Here is a 13478-nt window from a genome sequence, read left to right on the forward strand (position 1 = left end):
AGTATCACCTACAAGCATGTGCTACAACTACATATGATCTGCACACATGAGACTTGCCAGAGGGATGCCAGTGTGGGACACTACCTCCAGGTAGTGTGCAATTAGGGGGAAAGCTGTAGGGCAATCCCTAGGCTTGACCCAAGGGGTGCTGAGTAGGAAGGAGATGTAGAATACAGTGGTAGGGTTGATCAAGGAGTCGAATATGGGGCATGGAATTTAATTCTGCATAGATGTAGGCAAATTGGGAACAAGTAGACTTGTATATGAAATTCTGAGTTATGACCTTGGCACAAAGAAATAATTCTGAGACTCATGAGACACAGAGGTGAGACACAGAAACACAGAAGACACAGTAGACACAGAGTATGTGGCAGACACTTTGCACACTTAGACATGCAAATGACTCAGATAGTGACTCCAAAAGATGGGTGGGTATATTTCTGACATCATGGTGGAATTATATAGTACAAGGGAAGTAGGTATGAGTTGGAGTAAGGTGGGGCAGAAAAACTAAAAGACCAGAAAATAAAGGAAAGGACATCAGATGTCAGCAAAGTACAGATGCACATGAAATAGTCCAGTGGGTAGTAGACAAGAGTAAGAATGGAACAACAGTAAGGGGTATCTTCCAACAGAACAAGAGTATGCATACAAGTGGGAGGTGGAGCTGAGCAGCACAGGAGGGCAGAGCATAGCATACTGGCATGAAGTCCAGCTTGCAGAATTTAGGGCAACAGGGGAAACCAGAGTTTATTAGAGGTAAGTGGCACAGATGAGCAGTGACGTGGCTGAGCAGTGGCACAGCTGCTGAATTCTGGGTGACTCTGCACAAACATGGAATTTCCAGATCAGTGTTTTGATGACTGAGCAACATGCTGAAGGGTGGTAGAAACTCCGAAGGTGACAGGGGTCGGGAGGAAACACAAGGAAATTCTGAAATGGGTTTGTCATAGAGGCCTGTGGAATTTAGTGACAGATTCCTGTTCCAGCCTCAGGGAGTATATGGCTCCCTACACCAGTGAAGCATGTCCTTTATGCTTGTATCACACCTTTATCAGGGCACTAAACTTAAAATGGTGACAAGCAATTAAGTGACATCCACAAGTCATGCAATAGAGCTGAAAAGTTTTTGATCTGCCAGCATGCCAGGCCATGCATTGTCTCAAACAAAGAAGAAGCAGATCCAATCTGAGTTGTGGGAGGAAGCCATTTCCCAGGCTGTCCAGCTATGCAAGGAAGAGGAGGAGAAACCAGATGCTGAAAGGGTGAGTGTCTGTGCAATCTGCCATAAAGTAGAAGAAGAATGGAGACAGAAACAGAAATATGTAAGGGTAAGTAGGGACACAGTACAGCAACAACTGTGGGGTGGAAGGAGTTCCCATCAGTTCAACATGGAAACAAATGCCTGGCTTACTGATGAAGAGGAGAAGAACATGGTCACATTCTGTCTTGACTATGCAGCATGAGGTTTCCCACTCAATCATGATTCACTACAACTCCATGTCAACATGATCTTGCATACACACCTTGGAGAGAGATTCCCAGAGTCAGGGGTTGGCCTGAATTGGACAAATCACTTTGTCAAATGACATTCTGCCCAGTTGGGTCAATACTGGAGTTCATCACTTGATTCCAATCATTGTCATGCTGTCAATGCAAACACACACCAGGAATGGTTCAAACTTCTCAGGGACACAATGGAGATGTACCAAATCAAACATGATTGCCTATGGGCAGCAGACACATCAGTAAACCACTTTGTGTGCTGGCAGTCCTAGGGAATCTGTCCAGTGCTGGACAGCTCTGGACAGCTCTGGCCAGCAAAAGTGATTTACTGATGCAAGACAGGCTTCCAACTGAGTGGAGGGGACAAAGAGCAGGTGTTGGGTCCTGCAGGGGCTAAACTACAACACCAGCAACATGATGGGAATTGTGAAAATATTACTGTCATGGTGAAAATCTGTGCCAACAGAGAGGAGTTACCACCTACTGTGATTTATAGAGGTCAACACTTCTCAACAGAATGGCACCAAAATAATACCTTGAATGCAAGGTTAGTAGTGTCAAAGACTATTCTAGTGGCATCACACTGACTCAAAGCCTTCTCAGCATTGCACACTCCCCAAAAGGCTGGACAGATGGAGTAATTGGGCATCTCTGGATTGAGGACTTTGATCAGAAAACCCATGCCAAGGCAAATGGCCATGCCCATCTTCTGCTTATTGATGGACACAATTCACATTACACAAAAGAATTCTTAGATTATGCCAGGGAAAACGACATTCACATACTCACTAGATGTAGGTATCTTCAGAGTGCTGAAGCATTACTGGACCCTTGAATGTGATCAGTATATGAAAGACACATGTCAGAAAGTTGGAAAGGGAAACATCTTGGCCATCTACTCCAGGGCTCACCAAAAAGCCCTCACTCCAGAAACAATTCAGGCAGCATTCTGGAAAACCAGGGTTTGGCCACTAAACCCTAATGTTGTGTCAATGGAAATGATGGCACACAGCTACAAAACATCAGCCATCAGCCACATGCCCCTCCCACAGTCAAGTCCTGTCCATGCAGTATCAAAGGCCATCTATGAATATCAACTTCAACAGTGCACATCAGGTGGAGAATCACCAGATGCACAGTGGCATCCAGTGGCTCATGAAGCTATGGAGGCACTTGCATCAACATCAGCATCATTTCTTGTGGACAAAACACTCCTTACCTCAGAAAATCAGCTGCCCATGTACCAGCCCTCACCATTGACACCTATTCAAAAGTGGAGACATGCACTGTTAGATCAAGAGCCAGAAAGTGAACTGGAGCACATGTACCAAGAAGCCTTGCACCAATCATTTGCTCAGGAAGACCAATACAAGGCATCCACTATTGAGATGCAATCTGTGCTTGTGCTACAGCCCATGCACTGCAACAGAGTTATGGGTCAACTAGCTGCCCAGGAAGAAAAGGAGAAGGAGAAGAAAAAACAGAAAGGAAAACTTATGGGTGATGGGTTACCTAGGCTACTGACTGGGGATGCATTCTACAACCAGGTTCTTGAGTTTGAAAAGGCAGCTGCAGAGGAAGAAGTTCAGTGAGAAAACAGGAAAAGGCAGAAGGAAAGTCAAGCTGAGGCACTGGAGGTGTGGAGAAAGGCAGATAAGGAGTGGCAACAGCATAACAAGGCCTGCAATGAGGCATACCAAGCAGAACTTGAATGCTGGAAAGCAGAGAGGGACTTAGTGTGGGAAGAAAAATGGCAGCCTTGTTGGAATCAACCAAAATGAGGAAAACTTGAAACACCTTTAACTAAGCCTACAGCTGAGAGCAGAGACAATGGTGAGGGCAGGGATGGGAGTGAAGTCAACAACAATGAAGGCAGCAAGAGCAAGGACAAACATTAGATAATCAGCAATGGGATAATCAGTGTCACTTAGAGCTATATATTACATAATACAGATTTACTGTTTTTGGTGTGGCACAAGTGGTGGTGCAGAGGTGATAAGAAACCAAAACTTCACCACCTTCCACAGCACAGAAAACATTCCTGATGTACTTCAAAATTCATACAGAGGTTGCCAAAGTATATAATAATGTATTCCCCATTCATGATTTATGTATATTTTGTGTTGTAATGAAATATGAGCCAACTAGAATTTGTTGGTGCAAGTGCTGGTCCATTACTGTATGTGACTGTCAAATTGTCAACCAACCCCCAACACATCATGTGACTCATGTGATATGCTGGTGGCTTCCATAGTGAGTGACTCAAGCAAAGAAGATAGAAATATACAAGCAGTGCAGTGGCAGTGCAGGCCCCATGCGGCAGGTAGGTGACGCCCGGACACGTGATCTTAGCGCCAACCCGACAGGTGCTGAGGGCTCCCGAACGAGGCGGGATCACGTGACCTTAACCCTAACCCTAAATTCACTCCTCTCCCGAATGAGAAAGGGAAGCGGTGGCGTGGGACGTCAGTGAATGTGGGCTAGTGTTACCATCGAAGCGAGGTGACTTCGAGGTGGAGCATTGGACAGGAGAAGCGTCGCCGTTTCATAGCTGTTTTCCTGCTCACATCACTTCGTACCAGAAGCTACCATTGCCTCTACTCCAACCTGCTGCAGAAGAACATGTGACAACAAGACTGGCGTCGAGGATGAGAGAGGAACCCACGCCGTCGTCACTACAGACGTTGTACCGCTCACCTGCTGAGTCACCCCTCCCGCGATTTTTCAGTCACCGCCTTGGATTGCCGTGCACCTCCTACGTTGCTACGACGGTTCTGCGCAGAAGGGCAGATGCATCTGCACCGAGTTACACGTACAAAATCGAGGCATCCGGTCTGAAACCACCCGAAATTACACTGCCAAGCGAGTTAGAAAATGGTGCTCTGCAGCTCGTTCGTCCTTGGCACTCGAAGCTGCTTGGTCCATCAACCCGGCTATACTCCACGACTGAAGAGCAGCTACTTTTTACACTGGGGAGGCCGTTTAATGCTCTTTTGTTGATCGAACTACCTCACAACGAGTACAGAAGGATTGCATCTTCTACCTCTATCATTGCTCGGCCTTTAGACTCCGCCAGTATTTTGCGAAGTGAAGTTAGGACATTGGAGATTGTGTAGATAGTGATGGCGTTATGACATCCACAGTGTACGGGTAATGTGTGTAGCAGGTTATTTACAGCTATCCCTTGACTCGCACTCGACCCCGTTCTTGTTACTCGTCTCCCGCCTTCTGAGTGGGTCGGGTTACGAGAATGGTCACAGGGGTTATATTAGTTTCAATATATTACTCGCTGTGTTGGGTGTCCTTGGTTACCACTTGGCTCATTCCTTAGCCTCGTTTACCGAGCTTCCACACCTCCGCGCCGTTTTCAGATTGGGAATGCGAGGGAACACGAATCGATGACGAACTTTCCCAAACGACGCAGGCAGAGGTGTTCTCGTTTTGCTCTATGGCGACTCCCTCGATGAATTCTGTCAATCTTTTCACTCCGATACGAGGGTTGTTAAATGCCCCTCCACACCTGTGTCAAGGGTCAAGACAGCTTGGGCGGACGACACGGTTTCGCAAAGATAAACGGGTGCTAGCTATAGATGTCATCCTATGTACTCGGTGGTCGAGAACGTGCTTGACGTTAATTGGCGAACACATGGAATGCTCGGAGAGATGAGAGTTAAGGCTACGCAGTCGTACGACTACTTCATCGTGTTTTTATGCTTATCGTGAGTTGCGATGAGAAGATATCAGATGCTGTTCTCTCACCACGCCAAATATTATCCACCTGACACTGGTGGGATGATTGCCACCTCTTCCCCACCCTTGAGGTGGCAGGCCGCCGGTTCGTATACCATTTCTTCATTTACGCTCCATGTGCTGGTGGCCAGCACCTTGTCAAGACCCATACCCGGGTAAAGTGAGTTGAGGTGAGACGCCAAGGATGAGAGGGGAAACGGCGTCATTGGGAGCGTCACCGTGTCCTCGTAGCGACCAGTAGCGGTGGACGCCCCAGCAAAGTAAAGAACTGTAATTTTGGCCATGTCGTTACTTGTAGTAGATAGTTTTACAGTATGTAGCAAGTATCGACGACGATATTGTCCATTTTCGGTGCCTAATCCCAGACACGCCATACAAGATACGTCAGTCCTTCTGAAGCTCCACACACCACCAGATCGGTCTTGAAGTATTGATCGTCACGAAAAATTCCCCAGGGACCAGATGGTTCGACGTCGAAACCAACCCATCTAACGATGATTCGGCCTCAGCTTGAAGAAGTCAATAAAGGCACCATAGCAAGGATCGTCTTCGCGTACTTAGGTTCCAGCGAAGACCGGTGGTCGTCAATATCGTGGACTCGACTCCGACGGGTAGCAGTCCACACGTAGGACCCAGTATGTCGTGATCAATGCGAATACGATGTTGCCCCTTGGGGCGCTTGTTAGTACTAGCGCTACACGATCACACAATGCATACCTCGTCAAGTACCCAGGCAATATTGTCATCTGTGACCACGAACGCCTTCTTTCGCGTCCGCCGCAGTTTGTGCAAGTACGAGAGAGTATGTACCGTCTGGTCCAATCTCCCTCCCAGCCCACCAAGGATGATGATTTCGTACTGCGTAACAGTCTTGCAATTGAGCAAATTTTGTCCAATACAACTTAGAAAAGCCCACCACCAGATATTCTGGTTTCTCCAGTTCTTGGATAGATTGAACACATTTCATTAGGTCTGTCGAATTTTGGTCTTGGTCTTGTATGATCGGAACGCCCTACGCGACACCGAGACGTGAAGAAGACTAAGAATTCAACATCGATAGTCAAACCTTGGAGATATAGTAATCCCGTACGTCGGTCCGCAAGGAGTCCAGGTCACCTTTAATCAAGTCCGGAACATACCTGCGATCCTGTCAGGTGAAGGAATCACAGTGGTTCAACAATAGCAAAACCCACGAGCAACGAAGATCGTCCGGAATGAGATCGAACACTCGGTTTGCACCTCCGTCTGCACAACAATGCCACGAACAAACGTTCCATAGTGTGTCCAGTAGATCCCGGGAGAATGGTTGGTTTAGGATGATCAACCCGCGTGCGACCGGCGGTGCGTCCAGGTTAGATGGGTTTAGGAACGACACGTCCCAGTCTGTAATCCCAGGATCATTGCGTGTATAGAATAGTGTGCTTAAACCTGCGCCCATGTCATCTCCAAGCACGTCTGCAACTCGTTTGGACTGCGTCCGGCGTCGGTCATTTGTTCAAGGTATTCCCACCCGGGCTTAGATTACACTGCGACGTCATAGTCGCGTAGCGCGCCGAAGTAACATGAACACACCAGGAATCGTCGCTGCAGTCGCCAGTGAGTGGATAATAGTATCATTAGACTATTAGCCTGTGCGGAAAAGGTGCAAGTGGCCCTATAAATATCGACCCGCAGTGACCGAGCATGCCAGTTTGTGAAGCAGCACGCATGTGCGAGTTGGCACATCGAACGAACTCGAACACCTGCGGGACACAGTGGAACAACTGAACATGCTACATTGGTTGAAGGACGACGAAGTACGTGTAATAGTGCCGCAACTCCAGCCGCGCGCTCATTTTCTTGCGGATAGAAGCCCTCGGACGCTAGCTGTGCTAGAGGCTTTACAGTGCTCGGGCAGTGGGTACCTACCACTCACACTTTCGCTTACTTCAAACCGTGGTCGTCTTAGACCTGCTGCGGGCACGACGTTCTCTGGAAATCTCACACTACCGAGCAGGGCTTGCATGTGACGTCGACCAATGACATGCCGTCTCCAAACCATTGGAGGTCGAGTAAGATGAGACCTAGGAGGATGTGGTAAAGGATCTCATTGAGAAAATGTGTGTGGCATCCTTGCCTAATGTCTGGCCTCCTGACGGATCCGTTTACATAGTTCAGATGGACTTGGTGGCTTTGCAGTCGCATGAAAATTTTCTCCACCTTCCCGCGATTTTTACGCTGTTCGCATCGTCACTCACGTCTCGAGCCTTGGGGTCGCTTACCAGATGCCGACGACGACTGCGGAGAAGGCAATTATCCATGAGACAACCTCTTCCTCAAGCCCTATTGAGAAGCTGGCAATGACGTTCAATCGTTCAGCCAGTATCAATTCTGAGGAGGAACCATTGGAGGTATTTTACTCTCTGCACAATGCACCATTTTGGGAAGAGGGTGTAGCTTACCATGATGCCCACCGAGCGTAATCACTAGTCTTGCGTACAGACCACGCGGACCTTACATTTGGGCAATGGGATACTTTTATGGACACTACCGGCATTCCTCTGAAGAGGGTGGCAACCTCTTCAATGCACCGGAAAAGTCAACCAAAAAGGCGCTACTTCCGAACAAATTCCTTCGCCGGCTCCCCGGACAGAGTCTACTATCAATCTGCTCCCTATTGGCAATTTTCGACCCCTACATTCTCTCTTTGTAGTACTCGAAGGATCTCCTGTAGAGGTGAAGGAGCGTCTTCGTGTGATATCCATGCAATCATTTGTTTATTCCCGAGGTTTCGTACGCAGCCAGTGAAACTGGCGAGACGTCGTCGGTGTAACAATCTTTCCCTACCCTCCGACATGGTGCACAAGACAGGCCAATCGCAACCCTATTCGTGGGGCCCTCAATGCACATTTCCCTACTTCTGAGTAGGTACGCTATACTGTTTTTGTGTCTTCTTGTCACTTACTTTTGTTCTCCTCTATCTCACTAGAATAAGGCCGTTTTGCACGGCAAGCACCTTATTTATCGCGCTCGCGCCCATACGTAAAGCAACAGACAGGAAAGTGCTGGACTGTCTGACGAAATCGAGCCCGTTCACCTTGTAAATCGGAGGGCGTCCGTCCCGCGACATTGCACATGGCGGTACTTCGGAGTTGCGGAGCAGCGGAGTACAGTGCTGAGACCCAAAATATGATAATCGCGGCTGACCAAAAAAACGTTACGAATTTCGGGGTGGAGTGACCTTGTAAACAAGGTGGTGATTAGTGGTGAGAGTTCTCGCAAATAATATAGGTCTGGTGAATCGAGTGCCTCACAATCACAGGCCAGGGGCATTTAAGACGGCAAGCACTGCGACAGGTATATGAATCGATCCAAGCAATTGCGGCATACTATTGATATGTTTGGTGGCCTCTTCTACCTGTGCACAGCCCTTGGTATTTACCCTATGATGCCCTTCTCTGCATATGCAGCACAAGGCAAGTGCGCATGCTCCGAAGTCGCTGAGATGGTGGGCAACGCTAAGAGTATATAGAATCTGTCACTTTTATAGAAAGCATTTTCGAGGGGACGAATGCGACTTCATATGCAGCAGCTTCAAGTGCAACCGGGGAGGCGCCATGCATGAGCAGCACTATGAGAATGCTGAACGAATGCTTCAGGCGAAGGCCGGCGCCTATTCGGTAGCTTTGAATTTCGCTGACAATAGCTCAATCAGCGACGAAGTCAGTGAGTGACCATGAAAAGTTAGCGCCTGCGGGCTCAGTAATGAGGACCGTCTCACACGGAAATCGGCTACTGCAGCCTCGGAACGCAGGATCTGAGAGGAGAACCGATTAGGAATTCGCTACTGTTTGAGATCAGTGGCGGCGTCAGGCGTGCGGGAACACGGATCCCTTTTCGCACGTCGTAGCCGCCTGCTGCCTTTCTCTCGTACAGCCGTCCGCCAACCGTTCGGCTACTGGTGAACTGCTCCCCATCGCCAATCTGCATGGCTTGCTCAAGAAGCACAGCCAAATTCCTTTTCGCCTCCCCAAGCAACTTGCTTCTCACTTACCGGTGAGGATCCTACTGGACCATCGCTGCGTTATATGCGCTGACCCCCAAGTAGTGCTACCGGCGCTTTGTTCCCACCGATACCCAAGATTGCCTCTTGTATGCTCTGTGTCTTTACCTGTGGGTTTTTTCGCGTTGCTTAGTTAGCCTCGCTGATTTGGGTAGCATTTTGACCCTCAAAATTGCCTACCTCGCTCGTTCGTCGCTTCTAAGGGTAACGTATAGTCCTACTGTTCTTGTCTTATTGCCCCTGATTACCGAACCTGACATGAAGGTGCAACCGTTTCTACTGCGTACCGGCATTCGATGGAATCGACAGACGAAGTTTCCCGCAAGCGGGCAGAGTTGAGACGTTGTCCCCCAGGACGTCGTGGCCGGGATGACGCCCTCTTCGACCTGGCGTGGGTCCTTTACGAGAAATTCAAAAAAGAGCATAGAATCGACGACTTGAATGAGGCCATCACACTACTCCGTGATGTTTTGGAACTCCGACCACTAGGGAATCACAAGCGGGCCGTCCCACTCAACAGTCTTGCTGTTTGTCTTTCAAGTAGATATGACGAGCAGGGGGAAATCGACGATTTAGAAGAAGCTATAATGCGTGGACGTGCAGTACTTGAGCTCTGTCCACCAGGGCATCCCGATCGTGGCGCAGTTCTTTACGATCTGGCATGCGACCTCAGGACGAGGTTCATGCAAAAAGCTGACATGCATAACCTGGATGAAGCAATTGGGCTGCACCGTGCAGCTTTGGACCTACGTCCCCCTAAACATCCGCATCGGCCTTTATCGCTCCATGGACTTGCTCTCTGTCTTGTGGACAGATTTGACAATCAGGGAGTAGTCGCTGACTTCAGAGAAGCCGAGACGGCTGGCCGTGCAGGACTAGTAGTCCGGCCACCTGGGCATCCTGATCGTGGCACAGCTGATCTGGACGAGGCTATCGCGCGCGAGCAAGAAGCCGTACAGCTACTCATACCCGAAAATCCTTTTTACGACTCATTTCGGCGCTCACTTACATCCTACCTCCAAAAGAAGATCCGGTTACAAGCTCCTACACCGTCTTTTGATTCCCCACCTGTCGCCAGCTTTGACATTACGCAAATTGTCCGCAATGTTGCACTTGAAACACTCAAAACTGCCCCGCCCAGGCTACTGCACACAGTTACTGGCACCCTGTGTAACCGAGACACACAGATATCACATTTTATGGGCAGTCAACAGTACAATCAGTTGCAGTCTTCGTGCGTAACGTGCGATCCGGATCAAGGAATGAAACTCATCCATACCGAAGTCTTGAGATACTTTCGGTTCGTTAAGCTTTCTCACCGCTGGGGTGAAGCCGAACCATCATTACGTGACATCGAGGGCCGCTCAATATATGATATGCCACCAAAGGGAGGCTTGAGAAAGCTCCAATCCTTCTGTACTGTTGTTTGCGAGTGGGATTACCTATGGGCGTGGAGCGACACGTGCTGCATCGACAAACACAGCAGTGCGGAGGTGCAAGAAACGATAGGATCAATGTTTGCGTGGTATCGACAGTCTGCCTTGACTATCGTATACCTTTCTGATGTTCCCGATACTGGTTCGTTTGGGAACAGCGAATGGTTCAAACGTGGGTGGACGCTCCAGGAACTACTGGCTCCTCGAGCTATATTATTCTACACCCAGAACTGGTTATCTTACAAGAACCTCGTATCTTCGAACCATAAAGCCGATGCCACTGTGCTGGACGAACTGGAGAGAGCAACTGGAATAGAGTCTCAGTTCCTCACCAACTTTTCACCAGGTATGGATGACGCACGGTCAAGGCTGCAATGGGCATCGCTGCGTCGTACCACCCGGCCCGAGGATATCGCCTATTCACTTTTCGGGATCTTTGATATCCACCTCCCCATCCTGTATGGCGAATCTGCTGAGAATGCGCTTGGCCGGCTTCTCGCCGAAATCATATCACAGTCTGGGGACATCTCGGTTCTGGACTGGACGGGAGAAGCGTCGTCGTACCACAGCTGTTTCCCTGCTCAGATTTCTTCGTATCAAGAACCGCCATTGCCTCATGTGCCGATGGAGTCTTCGTCGCGGCTGACAGACCAACCCGTGATGTCGCCCGCAGCGCTACGAACCCTCTATCGCTCACTCTCTAAATCGCCCCTTCCGCGATTTCTCAGTCGTCGGCTCACGCTGCCATGCATCGCCTACGCTGTTACAGCGGTTCAGCGGAGGAGGACAAATCCATCTGCATGGAGTTACACGTACAGAATCCAGGCATCTGGTCTGAAACCGCTCGAGATTACACTGCCGAGCAAGTTAGAAAATGGTGCTCTGCAACTCGTTCGCCCTTGGCACTCGAAGCTACTTGGTCCATCGGCCGAGTTGTACACCACGACTGAAGAGCAGCTGCTTTTTACGCTGGGAAGGTCGTTTAACGCTCTTCTATTGATCGAAGTACGTCAGAACGAGTACAAACGGATTGCATCTTTTACCCCCATCACTGCTCAACCTGTAGATTCGGCCAGCATTCTGCGAAGCGCAGTTAGGATATTCGATATTGTGTAGATACTCATGGTGTTAGTGTGACATCCACAATTGTGCTATAGCTGGTTCGCCCGCACGAGTAATAACTGTATGGCAGGTTTCGGCCGTCCGTTCAATCCCTTTCTTATAGCTTTCCGGAAGAGGACGTAGCCAATCGCTGAGGACAATTTCACGTGGTTTGAGGCTCGCGAGGGTAAGCGCCACCCCTTAGCTTCTCCATTTATTGGTGCCCAGCACCTTACTGAATTTCCTGCCATCGCGGTTATCCCAGAGTCGCCGTGGGCACAGTGGGGAGGGAATGATTGTCTTCCGTCGAGTCTTCGGTTTGCTTAGGGGAGACCAGCCGTAAGAAGACTTGCAAGGGACCCTCAGTGCTTCCGATTCTGGTGCGACCTGTTCAACGATCGGCGTGCAGTGTTCACTTTTCTCCGCTGTTTTACGCTCTCCAAGTCGCTCGACACCCCACCACTTGGGTCGAGTGAGCACGATGTTCTGAGATATGCTGATGGCCTAACCCCTTCTTGCAAGTATGCACACCGGCACGTCAATACTGCTACCCACCCGTACCTTCGGCTTGAACGATCTTAAATACCAATGCGAGGTAGAACAAACAGCGGTTCTGCCAACAGGGGAGTCGCCGATGGGGTGGTAGTATAGCCTTGACATCGAGCGAGTCTGAGATTCGGGAGAAAGGTTGATCTCAGGATGATCAACCCACGTGCAACCAACGGCGTGCTCGGGGTAGAAGAGTTTAAGAACCGCATGTCCCAGTCTGTCATCCCATTTGGGGCCTGGGATCCAGCTGCAGTGCTCCACTCGTATTTGCTGGCCCAAAACCTCGGACTCGCTGTGGGCAGAATATGCTTTGGAAATATCCGCTGTACAGCAGGAGAAAATTGAACTTGCGTACGTATTAAGTCAAGTAAAGGCGTATTGTGTCCGAAGCACTCAAGCTGTGATGACTCAGGATGTGGTAGACAGTTCCATTAAAAAATGAAATGTGTGGGTGGTACCTTGTCTATTCTGTCAAGTCCTGACGGATCGATATCGTTCAAATATCCAGCGAATGGACTTCGTGGCCTTGCAGTTGCATGCCTATCACCAAAACGCAAACCAAAAAGCCCTCCATCTCCTCGCCGTCGTAACACCGCTCGCGTCGCTTCTCAGCGTCTCGAACCTTGGGATCACTTATCAGATGACGACAAAGATCGGGAAGGAAAATTATTGTTTCTAGCAACGATGCTGAGTCACTCGTACGTGGAATTGTTTCTTTACAGTGGTTTTCAAATCTGGGGAGAAATCGTCTGAGGGACCTCCTCCGAGGAAAACTTGACTCCCACAGCGGCGGAGTAGCTTCATCGCTGAAAAATATGAAAGTCCTGCGCACAGATCATTCTGATCCTATAGATGGCAAAATGCTTTCGCGGACACTGCCCAGCGTTCCGTTGAGGAGGGTGGCAGGTCCCCCCACTTCTTCAATGCACGCGAAAAGCGAACGTAAAAGACTCGACTTCTGAATAAATCCTTCGCCGACTGTACTTTGTCACTGCTCCGATAGAATCTACCGCTAATCTGTCTTCCTCTTGACAGTGCTCGAGCCCTACAATTTCTCATTGCAGCACTCGAAACGTCTCTTGTAGAAGGGGACC

At 49.3% G+C, this 13478-nt stretch overlaps 5 protein-coding genes across 5 annotated transcripts; 2 read left to right on the forward strand and 3 right to left on the reverse strand.

Moving 5' to 3' along the window:
- Positions 1–4154: 4154 nt before the first annotated feature.
- Positions 4155–4622, forward strand: F5J12DRAFT_892170 (uncharacterized protein; the record flags this gene model as incomplete). Its single annotated transcript, XM_051747548.1, has 1 exon — positions 4155–4622. The coding sequence occupies one exon, from the start codon at positions 4155–4157 to the stop codon at positions 4620–4622; it is 468 nt and encodes a 155-aa protein (XP_051600457.1).
- A 327-nt stretch (positions 4623–4949) lies between these two features.
- F5J12DRAFT_66183 (uncharacterized protein) lies at positions 4950–5768 on the reverse strand. The gene has a single exon (XM_051740206.1). The coding sequence runs from the start codon at positions 5628–5630 to the stop codon at positions 5277–5279; it is 354 nt and encodes a 117-aa protein (XP_051600458.1). The 5' UTR covers positions 5631–5768; the 3' UTR covers positions 4950–5276.
- Positions 5641–6694, reverse strand: F5J12DRAFT_720206 (thiamine pyrophosphokinase; the record flags this gene model as incomplete). The annotated part of the gene is made up of 6 exons (XM_051741225.1): positions 5641–5765; positions 5814–5925; positions 5974–6126; positions 6176–6268; positions 6323–6403; positions 6446–6694. The coding sequence occupies 6 exons, from the start codon at positions 6692–6694 to the stop codon at positions 5641–5643; spliced, it is 813 nt and encodes a 270-aa protein (XP_051600459.1).
- A 2524-nt stretch (positions 6695–9218) lies between these two features.
- Positions 9219–12146, forward strand: F5J12DRAFT_65835 (uncharacterized protein). The gene is made up of 5 exons (XM_051740204.1): positions 9219–9291; positions 9344–9408; positions 9454–9507; positions 9563–12022; positions 12101–12146. The coding sequence occupies exon 4, from the start codon at positions 9595–9597 to the stop codon at positions 11848–11850; it is 2256 nt and encodes a 751-aa protein (XP_051600460.1). The 5' UTR covers positions 9219–9291; positions 9344–9408; positions 9454–9507; positions 9563–9594; the 3' UTR covers positions 11851–12022; positions 12101–12146.
- F5J12DRAFT_782397 (uncharacterized protein) lies at positions 12092–13188 on the reverse strand (the record flags this gene model as incomplete). The annotated part of the gene is made up of 6 exons (XM_051742731.1): positions 12092–12222; positions 12252–12339; positions 12397–12707; positions 12740–12782; positions 12944–13006; positions 13087–13188. 6 exons carry the CDS (start codon positions 13186–13188, stop codon positions 12092–12094), a joined length of 738 nt encoding a protein of 245 aa, XP_051600461.1.
- Positions 13189–13478: the final 290 nt, after the last annotated feature.

Source organism: Pisolithus orientalis (genome assembly GCF_024613125.1).
Source record: "Pisolithus orientalis strain OTSU chromosome Unknown F5J12scaffold_12, whole genome shotgun sequence".
Classification (NCBI taxonomy): Eukaryota; Fungi; Basidiomycota; class Agaricomycetes; order Boletales; family Pisolithaceae; genus Pisolithus; species Pisolithus orientalis.

What these genes read in the sequence shown, in the direction of transcription:
- F5J12DRAFT_65835 (XM_051740204.1), top strand. Translation starts at nt 9,595, where the DNA reads ATGGAATCGACAGACGAAGTTTCCCGCAAGCGGGCAGAGTTGAGACGT.
- F5J12DRAFT_66183 (XM_051740206.1), bottom strand. Translation starts at nt 5,630, where the DNA reads ATGGCGTGTCTGGGATTAGGCACCGAAAATGGACAATATCGTCGTCGA.